Genomic DNA, 22,913 nt, shown 5'->3' with positions numbered 1-22,913 from the left:
AGCTATTGACACTTGGGCATGGATCAAAGTGAATTTCCAGAGCTTTCAGGTACAAGGAATAATTGGAAGATTTTTTTGTGTGTCCACAGGGTATAACACTCCTCTGCAGACCCACTTTAGAGTGGATATAAAATAAATATCCAGTGCATCCAGCAAGGCTCCTCTCTGCTCAGCAGGGCAAACAGGACTCAATGTCTGTATCTCAAAAAGTTTTGTGGTTCTGTTTCTTCCTTCACTCAGGAGGCTGGACAAGCTGCTGGAGGAGAAATTCAGGAGGAATTATAAAATAAACTCTCCCCACATTTGGCTCAGCAAGCCCTCCTGATGTCTCTAAAGTTATATACATGCAGATATACACATTTATCATATTTATACACATAAATGCAGCAGCTGGCTCGTTCTTACAGTTCTCCTCCAGCACCTGCTTGTCTCCCTTGCACAGGATGATTTCAGCAGTCCATTCCCATCCTCCAGGCACTGATGTCCATGGGGATGTCCAAATCCCCACGTCCTCTCCTTCCCTCCCTGCCATTGTCAGGCACAGCCTGACTCATGTCCCCTTCCTTGCTTTCTCCGTGCTCATGTAATCTCCAAATCACCTTCCTTCCCCATTCCACACCCCGATTTATTTTTTTCCCAACAGCCACGTCTTTCCCCTCCTTCAAAATCATTTTCAGAAAACCAGCGTCACTTTGGTTTAATGAAAGCCCCTGGATGTTTCCCGTGTCATTAAATAATTTCCTTCAAGTGGGCTTCAGATGAAGTTATCACTTTGTCAAAGCTGATGCAAACCCCCAGCAGGAAGCACAAAGGGAGAGCCCGGGCTCTGGGGGAGTTTGGGTGAACTGTTTGCAAAACTCTGCCGAGCCCACCCCTCCGAGACCTTTATTTCCCCCTGCGGCAGCTGTCATCTGATCCCACGCTTTGGCTCTGAATGGGGCTCTCGGAGGATGCCAGATGTTGGGAACAAAGGTCTAAAAATAATCTTTCCGAGTAATCTTCCCGTCCATCACTCGAGGAGAGCGTGAGCTTTGTGCGAACATGTGAGCCGAGAACCTGATCTAACTTAAAGAAGTTCAACAGCAGCTCCCGGCTTCTGCCTGTGGCCTCTTTTTTTTATTTTTTTTTTCTTTCTTTTTTATTTTTTTTTTTTTTCCCTTCCCAGAAGCTGCGCAGGGAAAAGCGGCTCTGGGAGCGCTCAGCCCTCCCTCCCTCCCTCCTTGCCAAACCTCGGAACCGCCCGGATCCCCGGAGCCGGGCTCTTTATCCCACCTCTCCCTGGAAAAATCAAATTAAAAAGCGGGTTCCGGGCTGCTGCCAGAGATGCTTTTCTGTAGAAAGGTCTTGGCTGCAGCCCTGTGCGCGCTGGTGGTGCTGCCGGAGCCGGGCTGTGCCAGGACCCTCTGGAAACGCGCTCTGCTCAAAATGACCGAGAAATACGATGTGAGTAAGGTTTGGGGGTTTTTTGGGGAAGTTTTCCTTTCTCGTTTGGGGATGAGGAGGGTTGGGATCGGTCCCCGGTCTGTGTTTTCCCAGGCTGCGCGGAACTTTTGCCACCTAGCTGCTGCACGGGGAAATTTGGGAAGGAGCAGGAAAAGGGGTTTGGGGTGGCACCGGCACCGCTTTCCCTGGAAAACCCCCGGGGAAAAGTGACTGCGGAGAAGGGGGATGCAATCCCTGCAGGGGAGGAAAATAATGGGATTTATTGCTTGGAGCGAGGAGGGTGCCCAGCTCCTGTGCTGCTTGTTGGGGTAATTTTGGAGTAATTTTGTGCTGGAGGGAGGGATGGTGGATTCTGTAAATCCCTGGTGTGCCCATCACCCTGAAAGGTGGAGATCCCCAAAATTCATCCCCTGCTGCTCTGGGCATCCTTCAGGGCACTGAGCACAGCCCAAACCCGCTCGGGACACGGGGCTGGGCTGGAAATGCGAGTTACTGGAGTGCAGGGATGGTGCTGGGTCTTGTCCTGGTGGGGCTGGGCCAAACGACCAGAGATGGCCATAGGGGAAATGGAAATTGGAAAAAAAAAAATAAAATAAAAAATTAAAAAAAAAAAAAATTGATAACTTGAGTTTTAGGATCTGCTATTAAAAAAAAAAAAAAAAAAAAAAAAAAAAAAGTTATAAATTTAAAATTTTTACTTGGTCCATTGGCATAGAAATCAGCACTGAGCCAAAGTTTCTGCCCCTTGAATAGCTTGGGTGCAAGCCCCAAACAGTTTATTTTCTTGTGCTCATGTCTGATTGCATCTTCCAACCACTGCATGTGTGTAAACAGCACCTTGGTGCCATAGGCAGATTCCTCCATCTGTTTCCTGCAGCTTTTAATTCAGAAAGGATGTTTTGATGCCCGTGACTTTTAGAGTGATGTCTGTGCATGGCAACATTTGGTTTGTGCAATTGCTGACTCAGAATTGTGACACACATCCCTTGCCCCCCAGTGAGCAAAGTGAAATTCTGTCTCCTTGAAATTTTGCAGAAAACTTTGTGTTGATATTGAAATGCACCTCAGGATTTTGTAAGAAAATTCCTTCATTATAACCTCTCTTGGGATATGGTATTTTTGGTATTTTTATATTTGGTATTTTTTCTGGTTTGAACTTTAATTGGAAAATGGTGATATAAAGAGGTGAATTTCCTGCAAAATCACTCACTGGAAAGTGCACTTATATGGATGCTCTTCTGCATATTTCAATGTGAAGCTCAAATCAAATAGGAGCTGTGAGGTGAATGACCCAGAGAGATAGGACAGGAGCAGAAGAGGAATTTACATGTTGATCTTGAGATAAGGAGCTCCCCTGAGGATATATCCTCTTCTTTCAACCTGCACTTCTTCAAAGGGCTGTTTTTCCTGGCAGCCCTGAATCCAGGTGCTACTGATCTGGCAAGCTCAGCTAGAATTGCTCATATTGACAGAAGCATTGGTCCACTGAAAACAGAAAATGTTTTTCTTTCCCCTCCTCAGTGCCTTGTCAGGGGGAAAGTGTCTGCTCTCCATCCTCTTCTGCACCAGGAGTCAGTTCTGGCAGCCCCTCTGGTTCCTCAGGGAGATGTTTTCCTTCCTACCAAATGCTGTGTGCTTGGAAAATCAGAGTCTGGGGGCAGAGCAGGTGATTTGTGAGTCACTTGGACAGAGGGATGACAGATGGAGGTGCTTACATCAACCTGCAGCCATATGGGAACGGGCCACAGACATCCCTGTGGGACCCCAAAGGATGTGGGGGAGGGAGCTTTGTGTGGTCTGAGTCCAGAAAATCTGAGGCTGAGCAGGAGGAGTGGATCCAGAAAAATGCTGGGTGCAGAATGTGAGGATGAGGATGAGGGTCTGGCCAGGGGGTTTTCCTTCACCCTGAGGAGAGGTTGGGGTGGCAAGGAGGGGACAAATGTGAATGGAGAAGGGAGAAAGAGGGATTGCAGTGAGGAGAAAAATCTGGTAGTCATAATGGGAAAAAAATCCATATATTTTACAGAGGAACACTTGCCAAGTTTAGTGATTTGGGGTTGTGCAGCCCCCACGCTCCAGGGACTGTTCCCAAAGGGCAGAGGGAGGGAACTACCTGGAGTGGGCTCCAGTTCCTTGTAAAACACCCAGCAGCCTGCTGGGAAAAGCTGGGCCAGTCTGGATTTCATTCCACTGTCAACTACAGCAAGTGTTTTAGAAAAATCCCAGCTTTCTTTTAAACTTTTCCAGAAATGAAGAATTCCTCACAGCTGCTGTAATGTTCCTCCAACAATTTATTTGCCCTTCCAGCAGCCAGCTGTCATCAGTCAGCCCTGGGGTACCCTCTTTGTTCCCAGATTTCTGGTCCCCATATCCTCAGTAACCTGTGAGCAGAGCAGCCTCAGCCTCCCCTTTGGGACCTGCACACACACAAACCTTTTCCTGCATTTCCTGCATTTCCTGCATTTCCTGCATTTCCTGCATTTCCTGCATTTCCTGCTTTCCAGCCTCTCAGTCATTATTGTGCATCTTCTTGGAGCCCACCCCAGTCCTGCAGCACTCTTCCAACTGCAAACAGCAGAACCAAAATGACAAATCCTGAGCCAACAACAGGAGAATATTATTCCCATTGCTTTGGTCTTGTCCTACAGATTGTTTAAGCTGCCTTTTTTACGTTTGCCACTTTGATCATCACTGATGGGTGATTTTCCAGGTCTTTAATGGGAATATTGCAGGATTCAAAATTCTCCCTGACTGTATTTTTTTTCCAGGGGAAAGGTGTTTTATGGGCAGTGTTTGGGAATACCTGCCAGGCCAGAGCTGGTGGTGGGAGGCTGAAATAAATCTCATGTGTCATCTCCAGGGGCTCCATGCAGAATATGAGTTAGCAGAGAGCTCTGCTTTGACACAAGCTCAGGGACCAGTTCCAGACACAAATAACAGAATAGAACTGGGATTTTTGGGAGGCAGACTGCATCCCTCAGTTGCTGTTGAAATCATGGCTGAGACTGAGTGATTCCATCCAGGTTTTTCCTCATCTTTTGTTGATTTCCAGGGTTCCTCAGCTGAACTCTGAACTTTTCTCCTTACTTTGTTTCTGGGTATCTCTAAGGCAGATATTGTCATTAAATTATTTAATAAGTCTCCATGGGAAGCAGAAATTTACCTCCTGCACTAAAAAATGTTTTTAAATAAATTTTGATCAGAGCCAAATTGTGAATGCTGGGAGAGCTTTTAAAAAAACCTTGTAACCCAAACCTGGAGATGTCCTTAACCAGGTTATTGTGGGGAATGAGGGAATCCTGTTTTATGCACACAATTAAACCAAATAAGCAAAATATTCTTATTTTGAAAGGAATGAGTTGTGAGCAATAGGTGACCAGAGAAAATGGGCAGGGAGGTCATGAGGTACAAAGTTATTTGGCTGCAACTGTTGTATTGTTCCCCAACGGAAATTTCATTCATGGAGCCAGCTGTTCATTGCAATTTTGGCTTCTTGGTTTCTGAATCATCTGTGAAGCAACTGCAGTAATTGTTTGGTGGTTTTTTCATGTATCCATTATTTGCCAGTATTATTCTGGTCACATTTCCCTCTGCAGATGACCTTTCAAATAGAATAGTAAACTGTGACCTTCCAGGATGAACACTCCCTCCAACAAGGAGACCTGTTCAGTGTTTGGAATTGCACAGATTTACTGCTCAGTGCTCCCTTATAGACCAAAATTATACCTGGTCTGAAAATTTTGTCTATTTAAAATCCAGCAACACCCCCCGCCCCAAAAAAAGAAAAAAAAACAACAACAAAAAAAAACCCCAACAACAACAACAAAAAAAACCAACAACAACAACCAAAAAAACCCAACAAACAAACAAACAAACAAAACAAACAAACAAACAAACAAACAAACAAAAACCCAAAAAAAAGACAAAAAGAAAAAAAACTAAGTGTATTTTCAGTATCTTCAATTTTAAAACATGCTTCAAATTTGGAGTATTTGCAGCTTTTGAGGGATGGACTAACATGAGAGCTTGCACCTTCAGCGTGGAAAACATCATCAAAATTGGATTTTTCCAAACCTTCTTAGTGGTTTAAACATTTACCAGTTCATGGGAAAAGAATGTCATGGAAGGGTTTTAAAGGAGGAACAGAAGAAAATTGTTTATTGGTATTGGGAACAGGGCAGGAGACTGTCATTAGTGAAAATATCAGGAATTCTCTGACTCTCTGACACTCCATCTCCATGCATTGGCCTCTCCTTGGTCAGTTTTTGGGAGAATTCAGGTTTTACCAAAGGCACAGATGCTCCAAAGGAGCCACTGGGGGCAGCAGTAAGGATGGAGCAGGATGCAGAGAGGGATGCTAATCCCACCTCAAATTTCCCCATAGTCTGGTGGTGAAATTTCCTAGAAACCCCTGGGGGACTGTTGCACCATGTTTATTCTTGAAATAACAACCCTGCTTTCTCATCACTGATTTTGTAACACACCAGTGATTGGGCCAAGTGTATATTTACACAAATTTTTATGTATTTATGACTCTCACCAGCCTGCTCATGATGCCATCAGTGCTCACTTCACAGCCCTGGCTTGATGCTGATCTGTCTAAGAAGTGCAAATGCAGAATCCACTTTTTGATTTTATTAGAGTTTATAAATGGCTGTTAATAAATCTGAGACCTGAGTGCCCTGAGCACTTTCTGCTGCCCTGGGGAGCTGAGCTGCAGCCCAGAGATGAGTGAGGGATTGAGAAAGGAGTGGGCTGGGGTGATTCACCTCTCTGCTGGAGGGATTTGGCTTCTTGCTAAAACAGCCCCAGTGTGAAAAATATCTGAAAGGTGCCTCAGTGCCTGCTAATCCACTTTATACCTCCCCAGTCCTGTCAGTGTACAACGAGCAGCTCAGCTTCTTTCTGCTGCAGTGAAACGCGGCCTCATCTTCTTTGGGATGAAGCTGGCATCACTCTCACAGGTCTCATCCAGAATGTCCCATGATTCAGGAACAGCCTCTAATTTACAAACCCAGAGCTCCACTGTGGATAAACTTGAAAGGCTCCCCTGTAAATCCTGGTCCCATCCAGGTGGTGGAGATGGAAGGAGCCCATGAGGAGAGAGGTGATACCGGGGACGTTGTTCCATGCCCCAAAGCAGCACAGTGCTCTCATTTCCACTGCTGCCCTACCCAAGTGTTCTGGTGTCCTCTTCATGAGGGTGCTGGAGTCTTCTCCCTGTTTCCCAGACAAGTATAAAAGTGTGGATACTGGTGAAGATTCAGGCAAAGATGCAGCAAAATGAAGCAAAGGAATTAATGCAGAGATTGGCACCTGGTGTTGATCACAGAGCTGTGTGTGAGCTCTGTGATGTTTTGTAAAAACAAGTTTTCAGGAGGTGTTGCCTTTCCTGGACCAATGAGCTTTTTCTATCCTGTATTCCACAATCTAATCTATAAAAGCACGGTTGCTTTCTTAATAAATCACTTCTTTTCTGCCTCTGAAGGAAGTTGTGTGTTGCTATATCATTCCTAGTTTTATAGTGACATAAAAGACTTGAAAGAATTTCCTTTTTTAACCTTCTAATTTTCAATGCAATAATCTCAATTATAAAAGAAGCTCCACACAATAATTTAGTGATTGTTTGGTGTTTCCAAAGCACTTCCCTAAGGGGATCATACAGTGCTGGGGGAGCTTAATTCCCTCTCTGATGAGCACCCAAAAACCACTTTGAGGCCCCAGCAGGATGCTCCATACTCACCTTACACTGAACCTTCCTTTCCTTCTCTGTGAGGTTACAAACCTCTGGTTCTCTGGGCACCAACTTTGTCAGGTTATCTTAAATAAGTGAAGCAGCTAATAGTTGCTAAAAGGTTATTTATTACAAAGCACATCAGTCTCAAAAGCAAAAGGAAAGCAATGGCAGGAAAAGCAGAAAACAGATGGCAAAAAGCACCAGCTCTCCTCAATGCATGGTCTAATATAGAATCTTCCCAACAAGCTGAGACACAAACTCAAACCACCACTCCTTAACCTATTAGAATTCCAGTTTCTTAATAGACTATGCATACACTCTATCTTGTTCTATCTGAAAAATGTCAGCAATATTTTTACTACAGCTCTATTATGTCTAAGTCCTCTCTACCACTGTGGGCCTGGAGCCTCCACTGAAAACATCAGCATGTTTTTCAACCTTCACTAGAACTTGCACTTCTACTTTAGTATTTAAACCTTTTACTTACTAAAAGCATTAGAGCTCATACTAAAACTTACTGACTTACTTACTTATCCTAAAACTTAAACTTAGACCTCTACCTTATATACTTCAAGAAACTTACACCTCCACCTTATATACTTCAAGAAACTTACAGCCCTACCTTATATACTTCAAGAAACTTACAGCCCTACCTTATATACTTCAAGAAACTTACACCTCTACCTAATATACTTCAACATATATATGTATATATATATATATATATATATATATACACACTTCAATACTAATATACTTCAATCCATCCACCGGCTTCAATTCAATCCCTGAAGAATTCAGAGACCCCCAACTCACTGACTCCAACACTTCTCTTTGCAAAGGGTTACGAGTACCCTCTCACCGAACCTGACTGCCTTTTCCTCTCTTTGCAAAGTGTTACGAGTACCCTCTCACCGAACCTGCCTTTTCCCCTTTGCCCAGGATTACGAGTACCCTCTCACCGAGCCTGACTGCCTTTTCCTCTCTTGCCCAGGATTACGAGTACCCTCTCACCGAACCTGCCTTTCCCTCTCTCTGCCCAGGATTACGAGTACCCTCTCACCGAACCTGCCTTTTCCTCTCTCTGCCCAGGATTACGAGTACCCTCTCACCGAGCCTGCCTTTTCCTCTCTCTGCCCAGGATTACGAGTACCCTCTCACCGAACCTGCCTTTTCCCCTTTGCCCAGGATTACGAGTACCCTCTCACCGAACCTGCCTTTTCCTCTCTCTGCCCAGGATTACGAGTACCCTCTCACCGAACCTGCCTTTTCCTCTCTCTGCCCAGGATTACGAGTACCCTCTCACCGAACCTGCCTTTCCCTCTCTCTGCCCAGGATTACGAGTACCCTCTCACCGAACCTGCCTTTTCCCCTTTGCCCAGGATTACGAGTACCCCCTCCTCGCCCAGGGCGGGCAGCACAAGAGCGAGCGGTGCCCGCCGCCGCCGCAGAGCCTGCCCGAGCGCGCCTGCGAGGTGCCGAGCTGCCGCTCCGACAGCGAGTGCCAGCGCCACAAGCGCTGCTGCTACAACGGCTGCAAGTATTCCTGCCTGGAGGCCGTGCAGCCCCCGCCAGGTGCGGACACCGGGGCTGGGATGGGCTCGGAGGGGAGGGGATGGCCACCTCTAATCCCTGCAGCCCCCGCCAGGTGCGGACACCTGCACGGGCTGGGCTCGGAGGGGAGGGGATGGCCCAAAGGGGAGGGGATGGCCCAAAGGGGATGGGATGGCCCAAAGGGGAGGGGATGGCCCAAAGGGGATGGGATGGCCACCTCGAGTCCCTGCAGCCCCCGCCAGGTGCGGACACCGGGGCACGGAGGGGAGGGGATGGCCCAAAGGGGATGGGATGGCCACCTCTAACCCGTGCAGCTCCCGCCAGCTGCGGACACCTGCACGGGCTGGCTCACGAGGGGAGGGGATGGCCACCTGCTGATGCTGGGGTGGCCACAGAAGGGGAGGGGATGGCCCAAAGGGGAGGGGATGGCCACCTCGAGTCCCTGCAGCCCCCGCCAGGTGCGGACACCTGCGCTGGGATGGGCTCAGGGGAGGGGATGGCCCCTAAGGGTGAGGGAATGTCCACCTGCTGATGCTGGGGTAGCTCAGAGGGGAGGGGATGGCCCCAAAGTGTGAGAGGATGGCCACCTGTACTGCTGGGGTGGCTCAGAGGGGAAGAGGATGGCCCCTAAGGGTGAGAGGATGGCCACCTGTTGATGCTGGGGTGGCTCAGAGGGGAGGGGATGGCCACCCACCTCTAACCCGTGCAGCCCCCTCCAGGTGCAGACACCTGCTGATGCTGGGATGGCTCACGGGGGAGGGAATGGCCACAAAGTGGGAGGGGATGGCCACCAGTGCTGCTGGGGTGGCTCAGAGGAGGAGGGGATGGCCCCAAAGGGGTGGCTCAGAGGGGAGGAGATGGCCACCTCGAGTCCGTGCAGCCCCCGCCAGGTGTAGACACCTGCACTGGGGTGGGCTCAGAGATTGAGGGGATGGCCCCAGAGGGTGAGAGGATGGCCACCTGTGTGCTGGGCTGGCCCCAGAGGGTGAGAGGATAGTCACCTGTGCTGCTGGGCTGGCCCCAGAGGGTGAGAGGATGGCCACCTGTGTGCTGGGCTGGCCCCAGAGGGTGAGAGGATAGTCACCTGTGCTGCTGGGCTGGCCCCAGAGGGTGAGAGGATGGCCACCTCTGCTGCTGGGGTGGCCCTTGTGCTGCTCCCCCTTGGGCACTGCAAGAGCCTGGCTGGGGCTACAACCAAATCAAATCCAAGATGGGTCCTGGTCACGAGTCTTTGCACTTTTATAAGTTTTGGTTCATCTGCATATTGGGGTCAATTGTCCAACCACAGCTCCAGGTTATGAAGTCTCAGCCCCCTGGCTTGCCCCTTTTCCTTTGCTGTTTCTGGATCTTTGAGGTCCTTTCCAACCCAAACCATTCTGTGTTTCCACACCCAGGAAAAGAGGCAATCCCAGCCTTACCTAGTGCTGGCAGGAGTGAGGCAGCCACCTCACCGTTCCCTGCCATGGCAATGGCAGTGGGAAGCAGCAGCTGCTTCTAGAACAGCAGGTTCTTGTGGCCCTGGGCAACATCCATGTCTCCCTTTCCACTGGGACAACAAGAGCATGAATAGAAGTCAAAATCAGATCAATCCACCAGGCAACCTTCTCACCAGCCCTTAGAGGAAATCCATGACTTTTCCATAACCCTGTGCCCTCTGGCTGCTCCATCTTGGCACTGTGGTCTCTTGTTTTTTCTTCTGCAGTCCTGGACTGGCTGGTTCAGCCCAAACCCCGCTGGCTGGGAGGCAATGGGTGGCTTTTGGACGGCCCAGAGGAAGTCTTACAAGGTACAGGACGTTTCTCTGTCTTCTCTGCAACATCCATAATCACACAAAGGCCCTGGAGAATAAATGCCTCATGCACAGAGCTTGCCTGGGCTGTTGGGGCTGCTGGTATTTGTCTGGAGTTTCCACAGGAATTACTCTGTGTGGTGCTGGGGGCTGCTTTCTGTGCAGTAAATAAATTGCTTTTTATGGATATGGATTGTCCAGAGCACTAGGAAAGCTGTAGGGAACTGGGCTTGTACCCATTCTTCAAATAATTAGAGATATATCTTCCTTTTAGAAAAAGGTTTTGTCATCATACGCATAATTTTGTGCCAGCTTCCTGATCGACCGTGGGTGGACTTGGAATGGGAGATCCTTTAATCCAGAGTGGCCTCATCACTCAGGTGCCTTGGGCTGGGGCTGTGGCTCTTGGATCTGGAGGTGCTTTGGCCAGGAGCCCTGGCAGACTGCTGCCAAGCTGATGTGAACCTGGGGCATCTGAGTCTGGAGGCTGATCATGAGATTGAGCTTCCAGTTCATTCCATGGGAAAAGGGCTTTAAATTCATTGTGTCTAACACCTAAAATTGAAATAAGGAGGGAGTGGGGAAATGGGAAGAGAAGTGGCATTCCCAGATGTATGGACACCTGAAGTTTTTGGGCTTTTCATGGAAGTGCCAACCCAGCTTTTGATCAGCATTAGTCAGACCCAGGTACTGCCAATAAATTCCCCTCTCTGGTCTTACACAGATGGTTTTAGACTCGCTGAGCCTCAACTCTCATCTATTATGGAAACTCCAAGTTCTTGAAGAGAAAATTCTGCCTCCAGCTCATTGAAGCTGCACAGCTAGAAATAAGATAAAATAGGTTCCTCCTCATCCATCCTTGTCATGCTCATATTATTTGTTCTTATCTGAACACCTTCATCTCAGCTTGGGGGAGTAATTAGGGAAGTAAGACCATCAGCCATGGCATGAGAATTACAGCAGAGGTCCTTGAAATTAGAAATGAGAGGGTGGAGTGGCCCTGCAGAGTGTGTACAGGTATAGCCACAGACACTGCCTGAGTCCTGCTTGCCCTTCCTGAGCTGCACTTGCTGCCTGTCCCGGGTCAAAGTGATGAAACCTCAGTTTGGGACAGGGGCAGGGAGCCACAGCTGAGCTTTGGATTCAGCAGCAGGTGTGTGGGTGTGAGCAGGGAACAGGGCAGCACACTGCAGTCCCACCCTCCCAGATTCTCTCCTCAGTTCTCTCTGGTTGCACTTTTTGGGGCTGAAGCTGCAGCGTGTCCTTGGTTCTGGGCTGGACAAGGATTGTTCTGTGTGATGAGCTGGGAGGAGAACTTGGGACACTTTACATGAAGTTCAGAGTTATAGACTAATGCAGAATCTGGAAAATATGACATGAATGCCCCTGTGTGACAGGCAGGGTGGTGACCTGCAGCTTGTCTTGCAGCCGAGGCGTGCAGCACCACGGAGGACGGGGACGAGCCCCTGCACTGCCCCACGGGCTACGAGTGCCACATCATCAACCCTGGGAACACGGCTGAGGGCGTCCCCAACCGGGGCCAGTGCATCAAACAGAGGGGCAACACAGGTCAGTGCCACATCATCAACCCTGGAAACACAGCTGAGGGTGTCCCCAGTCAAACAGAGGGGGAACACAGGTCAGTGCCACATCATCAACCCTGGAAACACAGCCCAGGGCATCCTGAACCAAACAGAGGGGCAACACAGGTCAGTGCCACATCATCAACCCTGGAAACACAGCCCAGGGCATCCCCAACCAAACAGAGGGGCAACACAGGTCAGTGCCACATCATCAACCCTGGAAACACAGCTGAGGGTGTCCCCAACCAAACCGAGGGGCAACACAGGTCAGTGCCACATCATCAACCCTGGAAACACAGCTGAGGGTGTCCCCAACCAAACAGAGAGGGAACACAGGTCAGTGCCCACCCCCTGAAAAACAGGGACAGGGATGGCTGGAGAGGCTGGCATGGGACAGAGGGTGGGCAGGGTTAAAGGAATAAAGTGGGGATTTATTAAAAGCCTTCAAAGGATTCACCTTGGGCAGTGCAAGAGCCCAGCCATGGCTACACCCAAGATGGATCACATATTTTCACACTTTTATAAGTTTTGGTCCATTTCCATATTGGTTCATTGTCCAATTCCAGCTCCAGGTTCTGCAGTCCCACCCTCCCAGATTCTCTCCTCAATTTGCTGTTATTTACACTTTTTGGATCTGAAGCTCCAGCAGTGTCCTTGGTTCTTAAGCTGGAAAGGGATTTTTTTGTCTAACTAAAATGTGAAGAGAACTTGCTAACATTTCATATGAAGTTCAGAATCACACACTAAGGCAGTACAGAATCTAAAAAATATGAAAGGTGAAACTTAAGGCATCACCAGGACACTCCGTGCCAGTGTCCTCTGGTGTTGTGTCTGGCTGTGCTGTTACTGTGCAGCACAAAAATTAGAAATATTTATGTGTTACTGAGTTTGAAATTCCAGTTTTGTCTTCTGACTTTGCTTTCTGCATCCAGAACTTTGTTGCCTTTATTCTGCTGACGTCTTTGCCCAAAAAAGAATTTCATGCATGCCAAAATATTTTCCAAGAAAGCTCATAGCATTTTTAGATATTCATTGAATGGTAGGATAAGTACATTGGCACTGGGCTACAAATCACCTCAGTAGAGAGATGTGAGACACCAGTTTTGCCATTTGGTCACTGTAAAAACCAGGGGAAGCATCAAACCAGATCTCTGACCTGCTTCCAAAACAGATTAAGAGTTTTTCTCTTAAAAAGTTAAAAAAAGTTAAAAAAAGCCAGAAGTTAAGGGCTTTTGGATCATCTCTTTTATAACCTTTTCTTTAATAACACCCATAGTTTCCAATGTAATGTAGAACTGTGGGGATCTTAGACATGAACTATTTCTAAGGGCTTAAATAATTATATAAATGGCAAACAGAACAACCTAGCTGGAACCTGAATTATGTGAAATACTAACAGATTGTCTGAAATGTCACCCAAATTTTATTTAATTTGGGAAAGCCTCTGATTCCTTGACTTGTAGCTACTGAAAAGATTATAAAATGCTGATGGCAATTCCCACTCTTGTGGCAAGTGAGTTTTGTCCACAGAGCTCAGTAATCTCAGCAGTTTATAAAAGGTTTATAGCAACCCTAATTACTTCAGCTGCAGAGGACTTTTCTTTTCCTCATTGTGAGGTTGTTATTTCCATATCTCTGTACACAGGAGGTCAGAGTTTAACACAAAAAATGAAGGCTGTCTGGGTATGTTCTCACCATGTACCTTCTTTTCCAGATGGACACAACCTGAGGCATAAATATTACAAGGAATATTTTGGTAAGCTGCTGGCATGAAGTGTTTGTTGCTATTATTAAGCTTTATCGTTTTTGCAATGCTTACAAGGAATTTGTTCCTTATGAAATGAAGGCTTGTACATAGAAAAAAAAGATTCTTCATCCTTAACTCTATGCCTTGGTCAGAAGATCTTATTTTAACATCTGCAATGTCCTGACTGTGGACTCTTGAGAACCAGAATTTTCAGCTGTGACAGGGTGAGTTAAATTGTGCAGTTCTTCTGCCAGGGGAAACACCCAGTACAAGAATTTTTTAATTTTTTTTTAATTTTTAATCATATTTTTGGAGCTTTGCTCTTGTTCTTGCAGCTGAACACAGAGCTCTGTCAAAAGCTCTGTCCCAGCTCTTCAAAAGACCTGCTAACAATGAGACCAATAAAACTGAGAGGACCTCGAGAAGCCATGTGCCACAGCCTAGCCTAAAACCTGACTTTGCTGATACTTGTTTTGCAGGGAGCAATTCCAACAATTTGGTCGGCTATGTGAAAAACCAGCAGAAGCATTTAGGCTGATTGAAGGTGTGCCTGGGTAAGTGTTCCATGAATAAAGGGAAAGCTGGGTGCAAATAGCTGGTGCTTAGAATGGAATTGTTCAGAGAAACCATTGTCTGAGGGTGAAATTTCCTCTAATCAGAATGCTGGAGGAAGGACAGCACCTTAAAACCCTGAGCAGGTGCATGAAACACTCTCATTCCACCAGACACACCTGATTTCTTTGCAGAACCTTTGCCTCGTGGGTGTTTAGAGGATGGGGTGATTTTTAGGATGAAAAATAATTGGTGTTCCTTAAGACTTTAAACTTTGTGCTTAAGGGCTTCTTCTAACACAGGTGTAGCTTGTCCTGCCAGACAACTGAAAAGCTGTTTATTCTGGACTGGCTGCAAAAAGGGTCAGTCTTGAAAATACTTCAGCACATGGGGGGTTTTGTGGGATAATTTTATGTGTGTGAACAGTTGTGCAGAGCAGTGGGTCTCACTTATAATTATAAAATTGTGAGCAAAGGCACATTTATCTGGCCAGAGCCAAGCCAACAGCAAAAGCTCCCTCTGTTTTATCAACCTTGTACCAGACAAGAATGAAAATATTTATTATAGCAAAAGTTCTGTCCCAAGATGGTTTCCTCAACACTTTCAGCTTCACTTTAAGATTAACTTGGGCTTAGCAGGGAGTTATGAACACAAAGTAGTTCAGTGTCTTTCTGTACCTACGTCAGGCTGGCTGTTAAGATTACTCAGCTACTTAAGGACAAGTTCTGTGCAAACATCCCAGGAAGGATAAATATTTTAATTCCTCTTTTGTTTTTTTTTTTTTTTTTCTTTTGTTGTTTGGTTTTCACCCAGCTGGACCACTCTGTCAAGGAATGCTTTACCCAGCAGCTTTCTGGCCCCAGATCTCCACATCACATCTCCAGCATCCCCCTGATCCCTGCCCATCACTGACAAAAAAAATCCCATTACCCAAGGAGCAGGATGAGTCCAGATTTTAACCCCACCAGGAAGGGGAGAAATGTGATCCCCTGAAGGAAACCACACTGCTTATCAGCTGCCTTTCTACAAATGAAATGCAAACACCTGCAAGGGATCCCTGCAAGCCACAGTGCCATGCTCAGGCTGCCTGCCCTTCATGTGCTCGTTGTGTGACCAATTCAGACTTCAGGCCTGTGAACACAACCCATTCTGACGTCAGAATTCCACCTAAAATCATATCTAAGTTCTTTTAAATTAGGTGAGACTAAAGAGGTTCTCTGGATCAAATCCAATGCCTGCCTGTCTTGAGCAACTCCTTTAAAGAAGCCTTTTCATCAGCTTAAAATTCAAACAAACCTGCAAATTCCTTCTTTTCCTATTTATATCCAGATAGAAACCAGGCTTGACACCCACTCTAAATGGCAAAAGTCTTAAGAATTTGAGGAGTTTTAAGCTAGGAGCAAAACCAGCTTTATAAGTGATTTTAGGTTACTTTCCTCTTCTCAGTCTGGAGAGCTGCAGATTGAGAATTAATAATGGAACAGATTCCTTCCTGCAGTATCCAGGCAGACACAGATGCATGCCAGGCTTTGTAATGTGCCCTTAATACTCACAAAATCTGTGGTTTTGTACCTGCAGAACCTCAGTGAGAGGCCTGAAGTCTGGATAACCTGAGAAATGTGTTGGAAAAGCAAACCCAGGATAAATTTGTGTGATGAGAAGGATTGTCAGGCAGAGGGGCCACTGCTCCTCAGGAGTCCTGTACCTTTGTGTTGGCTTCCATTAATCCTTAAGGGCTGGATATTTGTACTTGGACCTCACAGCTTCTTTTAGCTGTTTAGCATTATACAATGGAAAATGCATTTTTTTTATTAAGGTTTTCCTTTCCTGTGGCAGTCCTGAAGGGGTAGTTGCATTTATTGTGACAAATCAGAATTGTTTGGCAGAAAAGCCACGTTTGCTCCATGGTTTAGTCCACGTTCCCACCTGCATGCATGAAATTAGCATTTCAATTTGCACAGTAGTAGCACTGCATATAAATACCCAATTCATAAAGGCAATGCCTGCTTCCACTCACAAAATACAGAATTTTTTTTTTCCACTCACTAAATGGTTTAAGCCAAATCCCAGACACCTGTAAAACTCTTGATACTTTGCACATGACATTTGCAGCTGGAGAGATGGAAAGTGCCAAACTGCTCTTCTGTTTCCTATTTAAGCAGTCCTGGGTGCTTTACAGAGCAAAGGAACAGCTGAAGGGCTCCACATTTTCCTAAATATCTTCACTTGTTGAACTCACTTTTTTTCCAAAGTGCAAAATATTAAATGCAGCACTGTGTTTGGACAGAGCTAATTCTGGAATTTTATCCTATACAGCTTCCTGCAATGAGATCTTAATTCCTGCTTGGACACAGGAGCCACAGAGCCAGAGAATTGTGGAATGGTTTGGGTTGGGAGGGAGTTTAAAGCTCATCACCTTCCACTAGACCAGGTTATCAAGGCTCCAATCCATATTTTATAGTTCCAATCTGTGTTTGGACCAGAATCTTGCCACTTATCCTGCTGCAGCCTCATCCTCAGTGCTGCTCAGTGAAATGGATTGATTTTGTTCAGCATTGCTTTCTGCAGAAAAAAAAATCAAATTCTGATTAAATGAGCAAAGCCCTCCAGTGATCACTGCTAAGGCCCACAGAGTAAATGCCAAAATGTTCTATTTTAACCTAAAAAATTCCTAAAACCTTGTGAGGAGCCAGTTGAAAAACTGGTGTTGAGCCTTCACAAATTTGAAAGATTAAAACTTCAAATCTCAACCTAATCTCCCAAAGCAGCCCAAAATCTATTTAATTTGAGTGGACACGTTCACTTCAGTGTTTGATTTCTTTGTAGCTGCAGAAGCACATACCTGACCACCTGGGTGGGACAGTACAGGTATTTTCTCCTTGCAAAAGTAATTTTTAAAAGAAGAAAATGGACAAATGAATAATCTGATGACGAATTTCTGTTTACTGGGTGTTTCACAGCCCTTCTTTGTGGTGCTATAACGCTCAGGGGGTTTATTCCAAGTAAATTCAAGTTATTAATTGTCAAACTCAGAAACAAAAGCCACAGAAGGGACTTGTCAAAGTGCTGTGTTTCCAAAAGTGAAACACTGAAATGTGAAATGAAAGCACAGAGCAGGTGAGTTGTGCTCAGCTGCTCTTCTCTCCACAGCTGCTTTACCTGGTGCAGCACGGTAGGAAATGCCTGGTGTGGGTTGTTTTTGACATTTCCATGCACACTTTGCAGATGTTTGGTGCTATGACAACCTTGCTGTGTGTCACTGAGTGCTCACAATGCCTCCCCACCCCCAGGATCTGTGCAGCCCCTCCCTGGTTTGTGCCCCTGGTGCTCACACACGTTCAGGTTCTGCTTTGGTGCTCAATAAAAAGTGACCAGTCTATTTTTCAACCCTGCCGAGTTTCTGTTGTGTTTTCTTGATGTGATTTCAGTTTTGGATTTTGGAAGAAAAAAAAAAAAAAAAAAAGGACAAATCTTCTAAATTTTTGCTGTTGGGAGAACATAACACAAGAGTAGGGAGACAAAAGTTATTTTGTCCACTGGAATGGAGGTGACAGACCCCAAAACACATCCAGCACTCCTGTTCCTTTCCTTTTCTGTGGGTCAGAGCCTCAGTTCTTGGCCCCTGCACTTGCACTGCCTGCAGAGGAGCTGCTGGACAGGCTGGGCTGTGACCTTGGCTTGCCCACAAAGGGTCAGTGCTGCTGCTGCTGCTCAGGCAGCCTGCAGGAGGCTCAGAGGGTGGAGAGTCCAGCCAAGGTGGGGTCAGAGCTGGGCTGTGCCCACTGCAGGACAGGGTGGCAGAGGAGAGGGGCTGGGCTGATCCCAGACTCCACCAGTCCTGCTCTACCTGCTCATCAGGATCCTGCACTGCCCAGGAAAATCCCAACCCAAAAGTGAAGTGTTTGGATTTTTGGGTAGCTGCAAACTCCATTCTACCCACACAGTAGAGTTTTTTTCCCTCAAGGTGGCACAAGAGGAACAAAAGTGCAACACGTCCCAGTCCTGGCAGGGAGCAGTTTTGAACTCACAGCATCATATTTTTGGGCTCAGAGGGTTTCAGAGAATGGCTCCTTTGCTGTGTGTGTCTTTATAACAGATATTTTCTATTTAAAAGAAAAAAAAAAAAGTTTTCCAAATAATCTCCTTAGAACTGGAGCTTTATTACCTAATTAAATAGGAAATACTGTTAGGGCACTGTAATTGGGCTGTGTGTTACATTTTTAGAGTGTGAAAATGATAGAGTGAAGAAATACAACTTGTATTAGTGTGGTTTTCTTAACATTATAGTCCTGATTCAATCTATTCCCAGCATTTTCCGAGCCATGGGATAGCAAAACACATTAATTTTTCATTAGATTTCCTAACAGAAAAGAAACAGCAGCAAGAAAATGAAACCTGAATCTGTTCAGCAATTTTTCAGAGTGAGTGGCAAACAGCAACATTTTTTTCCTGCATTTATTCCATCTCATCAAATATAATTTCTCACAACAGAACTGAGGGAACACAAAGATGAGAGAGAGGGAAGTGGTCCTGAGCCCAAACCCAGCTGCCAGTTTGTTGGATAATTAATCACCCTGCACTGATTGTTACAGTGCATTATTATCCTCATCAATGCATTTTTCTCCTTTTCTGTGTCCTGTTTGCCTTGGAAGTTCTGTCAGTCCCACTCAAGGCATTGCTGTCCCTCCCTAACCCAGGGTGTGGCTCTTCGCTCTTGGAGCTCCGTGTGTCTCTACAAGCAGCAGGTTTGTGCCAAGGGGATGATGTTAAATAAGGAAAGGAGCAGCCTGTTGCTCAATTAGCCACCCTGGCTAATGAGGGCCTCACTGGGACTGCCAATTCCCCAGCACAGCCCCTGGATGCTCCTCGTGGGCAGCAGCTTCATGATGATGATGATGATGATGGGTGAGGATTTGGGGTGAGAAAAGCAAAACCAAAGGGAAATTTTCTGTCTAGAGAGGGGGAAGATGTTTTCCACCACCTTTTCAGGCAGAAACAGGAGGATTTGGGGTGATTTTAAGATTGTGGTGGCTACAAGCAGGCTGAGGTGGGCAGGGGAAGGGATTCCCTGCCAGGCTGTGCCCTGTCAGGAGCTGGCAGATGGATGTGCTCCTGCTCCATGGACAAGGAGGGGACCAGTTCAAGAGCATAAATGAGCTCAGAGACACTTCACCTCCTGATACAATAAAGTCCAAATCCCTCTGGATCTGCTCCAAGCCCTTCCCTAAACCCTGGGCAGGTCCTGCATGTGAGGTTCCCGAAAACCAGAGCCCAGCATTACTGCTGGCTGCTCTCCCATGGGAAGGAGCGCTGTTTCGGTGATGCAGGAACTTCCTCCCTCTGCCTGACGCATCCTGCTCGGCTCCTTGCGAAAGCATTGCTCAACCCAGCGAGCCCAGCTGTGCTCTACAAGCTCCCGGCTCCTCGCAGGGCGTTTCCCAATCCCTGTTTTCCCCTCGGTCTGGGAAGAAGCCCCTCCATCCACAGCATCCCGGTGGGAGCTCTCTTCCAGCTTGGGAAAGCAGCGTTTTGGGGAGGGCTGGCCAGGTTTTGGGTACCACAGGCTGCCACAGAGGTCTAGGGGCTTGGGATCATCATGGTCCAGAGAAAAATAAATGTGCAGTTTTCTGGACATCGTCCTTGGAGGAAACTGTTCTCCTGCAGAAAACTGCTCATTCGTTTTTCTCTGGCTGGGAATGACTGTTATTCCCTCGGTGCAGTTTTTACTGTCAAAGGAGGATTTTAATCTCACGGTTTACACCTCAGGGACAATTTGAGGGTAAGTGGATCCTGCAGCCACGGTGCATGGGGGAGGATGTCAGTCTCATGGGGCAAACCAGAGCGTGATGCTCCCTGACAGGCAGCCATAAAGCTTTGGGAATGATGTAACCAGTGAACTTTATCAATCCTAGAATCACAGAACCAGAGAATAACCCGAGCTGGAACGGATTATTGAAGTCCAGCTCTGGACACCGAAGTCCAGCCTTAGCTGAGCCACAAAAGCACAAATGAAACACTGTGGGTTTAACAAATGATCATTACAAATCCCCACATCACACACCCCTGATGTAAACACTTCTAAATCGCGGCGTTGTGCTGACTGGAGCATTTCCTAAGGAGGACTATCCCAAAGTTTACAAACAGGCTCGGCGGTGCCCGTAACCTGTCCCGCCCCTGGCCAAACACCTTCCCTATCTGCTCCTCCCGCAGCAATCCTGGGGAGGGCGGAGGAAAAGCCCCAACCTGCTCTTCAGGTGGCGCTGATGGAGGAGTGCCCGGTGTCCCACACACGGCCGGGCTGCGTGCGGCTTTTATGGGAGCGCTCCCCTCCGGGGCTGCGGCGCCGAGCGAAGGAAGGCGTGACTTGGCGGCAGCTACAGGTGCCTCTGTGTCCCTGCAGGTAGCTCTGGGGGAGCTGGAGCCGGCCCTGCCAGCGGTCACCGGTGCCATCCATCCCCCTGGTGCCACCCCGCCGGTGCCCGGGGCGCTCCGCGGCGCGGCGCGGCGAGGATGGGCGAGGGGAGTTTCACCAAACTCCTCCAGAAAAGGTCGCTCCTCCGCTTCGTGCAGAAATATCAGCCCCTGGGAAGCGGCGAGCCGGAAGGGGAGGTGAGATTTGCCTGTGCCTCTTGCCTGGACCTGCTGGGGTAGTTGGTGTGGCTGGGGTTGGTTTTGTCCGCCTCGCCTGCGCTGTCCCGGGGTAACTCGAGATCTGTGCGGCAGCAGGGATGGGCTGGGGGGGTTTGCCAGGGTCAGGGAGCCATGGGCAGCCTGGTTTCTATCCAGCAATCCAAAGACACGGAGCTGAGAACCAAATCCTGCCCAGGAACTTTGTTCCAAATTAAGGAAGAGCGTGGGAGAGCCCTGGAGTGCCCTGGGAGCACTCTGAAGTGTGGGTACAACAGGGGACATGGAGAGCAGGGATCCCCTGTCCCCAGGCACCCCTGTCACCAGTGCTGGCCACTGGCAGAGGGGCTCTGACCCTGGGGCTGTGACCCTGGGCTCTAACCTGGGCTCTGACCCTGAGCTCTGACCCTGGGCTGTGACCCTGGGCTCTGACCTGGGCTCTGACCCTGGGGCTCTGACCCTGAGCTCTGACCTGGGCTCTGACCCTGGGCTGTGACCCTGGGCTCTGACCCTGAGCTCCAACCCTGAGCTCTGACCCTTGGCTCTGACCCTGAGCTCTAACCTGGACTGTGACCCTGGGGCTCTGACCCTGAGCTCTGACCCTGGGCTCTGACCTGGGCTCTGACCCTTGGCTCTGACCCTGGGGCTGTGACCCTGGGCTCTGACCCTGAGCTCTGACCCTGGGGCTGTGACCCTGGGCTCTGACCCTGAGCTCTGACCCTGAGCTCTGACCCTGAGCTCTGACCTGGGCTCTGACCCTGAGCTCTGACCCTGGGCTCTGACCCTGAGCTCTGACCTGGGCTCTGACCCTGAGCTCTGACCCTGGGCTCTGACCCTGAGCTCCAACCCTGAGCTCTGACCCTTGGCTCTGACCCTGAGCTCTAACCTGGACTGTGACCTTGAGCTCTGACCCTTGGCTCTGACCCTGGGCTCTGACCCTGAGCTCTGACCTGGGCTCTGACCCTGAGCTCTGACCTGGGCTCTGACCCTGAGCTCTAACCTGGGCTCTGACCTGGACTCTGACCCTGGGGCTCTGACCCTGAGCTCTGACCCTGGGCTGTGACCCTGAGCTCTAACCTGGGCTCTGACCCTGGGGCTGTGACCCTGGGCTCTGACCTGGGCTGTGACCCTGGGGCTGTGACCCTGAGCTCTGACCCTTGGCTCTGACCCTGGGCTGTGACCCTGGGCTCTGACCTGGGCTCTGACCTGGGCTGTGACCCTGAGCTCTGACCCTTGGCTCTGACCCTGGGCTGTGACCCTGAGCTCTGACCCTTAGTTCTGACCCTGGCTGTGCCCCTCAGACTCTCTCTTCTCTGTGCTGTTGCTGCAGTCAGGGCTGGTAACCTGTGGCCAAGGAGGGTTTTGGCTCAGACCTGCAGAGTCCATTTGGAAATGCTGCTTTCCTTTCCTGAAAAATGCTGCACTGGTGTTCCCTCCCTGCTCTCACTGCCTGTCCTCAGCAGATGGAGTGGCCAGTGGTGGTTTGGGTGGCACATTTGCTGCTCTTCTTGGCTTTTCACCACAAAATCTGCTCTGGGATTATCTGTTTATTTGCTTGGCACAAGGTTTCTGTGGCTCAAGCCCCACTTTTTCTCCCACATGGCAGACTGGTTGGGTGCTCTGCCACATGAACCACAATTGTCTAATTCCTTCAGCACATGGGGTTGGCCCGAGCTCCCACCCCAACGAGCTCCATCCACACACCTGCAGAGATTCATGCACTTTTCCTGACTGCCTGAGGCCTTTCCCAGGTATCATTTCAGCTAATCCCTTTTCTCAGCCTTGTCTGTCCAGTGTGGGGTGGGTCAGTGTTAGAGGGAGAAGAAAATGAGATGCTGAACTCTTACCCTGTGCAGTGCAGTGGGTGATGCTGCTCTGCAC

At 48.2% G+C, this 22,913-nt stretch overlaps 2 protein-coding genes across 5 annotated transcripts in view; both read left to right on the top strand.

Moving 5' to 3' along the window:
* Nucleotides 1-766: 766 nt before the first annotated feature.
* WFDC1 (WAP four-disulfide core domain 1) lies at nucleotides 767-17,792 on the top strand. Of its 3 annotated transcripts, XM_056500479.1 has the most exons (8): nucleotides 767-1,043; nucleotides 1,166-1,443; nucleotides 8,563-8,755; nucleotides 10,437-10,520; nucleotides 11,940-12,092; nucleotides 13,821-13,862; nucleotides 14,333-14,407; nucleotides 15,219-17,792. In XM_056500479.1, the coding sequence occupies exons 2-7, from the start codon at nucleotides 1,324-1,326 to the stop codon at nucleotides 14,389-14,391; spliced, it is 651 nt and encodes a 216-aa protein (XP_056356454.1). In that variant the 5' UTR covers nucleotides 767-1,043; nucleotides 1,166-1,323; the 3' UTR covers nucleotides 14,392-14,407; nucleotides 15,219-17,792. The 3 variants fall into 3 exon arrangements, with proteins under 3 accessions (XP_056356454.1, XP_056356453.1, XP_056356455.1); XM_056500478.1 differs by having other exon boundaries at nucleotides 767-1,443; XM_056500480.1 differs by having other exon boundaries at nucleotides 776-1,443; nucleotides 11,952-12,092.
* Nucleotides 17,793-18,700: 908 nt separating this feature from the next.
* ATP2C2 (ATPase secretory pathway Ca2+ transporting 2) overlaps nucleotides 18,701-22,913 on the top strand; it is a 29,038-nt gene continuing 24,825 nt past the window's right edge. Inside the window, exon 1 of one of the 2 annotated variants that reach the window (XM_056500475.1) lies at nucleotides 18,701-21,014. In XM_056500475.1, coding sequence (XP_056356450.1) covers nucleotides 20,916-21,014 — 99 coding nt within the window. In that variant the 5' untranslated portion in view covers nucleotides 18,701-20,915. The remainder of the gene's footprint in view (nucleotides 21,015-22,913) is intronic. The other variant, XM_056500476.1, reaches the window with a different exon arrangement.

The sequence above is a fragment of the Oenanthe melanoleuca genome, chromosome 11, assembly GCF_029582105.1.
Source record: "Oenanthe melanoleuca isolate GR-GAL-2019-014 chromosome 11, OMel1.0, whole genome shotgun sequence".
Lineage (NCBI taxonomy): Eukaryota > Metazoa > Chordata > Aves > Passeriformes > Muscicapidae > Oenanthe > Oenanthe melanoleuca.
The sequence above is the reverse complement of the archived record's forward strand: the minus strand, read 5'-3'. Positions and strand labels throughout refer to the sequence as shown.

What these genes read in the sequence shown, in the direction of transcription:
- WFDC1 (XM_056500479.1), top strand. Translation starts at nt 1,324, where the DNA reads ATGCTTTTCTGTAGAAAGGTCTTGGCTGCAGCCCTGTGCGCGCTGGTG. An exon ending in CAAACAGAGGGGCAACACAG is followed by an intron (nt 12,093 to 13,820) that starts GTCAGTGCCACA and finishes CTTCTTTTCCAG; the next exon opens with ATGGACACAACCTGAGGCAT. An exon ending in ATATTACAAGGAATATTTTG is followed by an intron (nt 13,863 to 14,332) that starts GTAAGCTGCTGG and finishes CTTGTTTTGCAG; the next exon opens with GGAGCAATTCCAACAATTTG.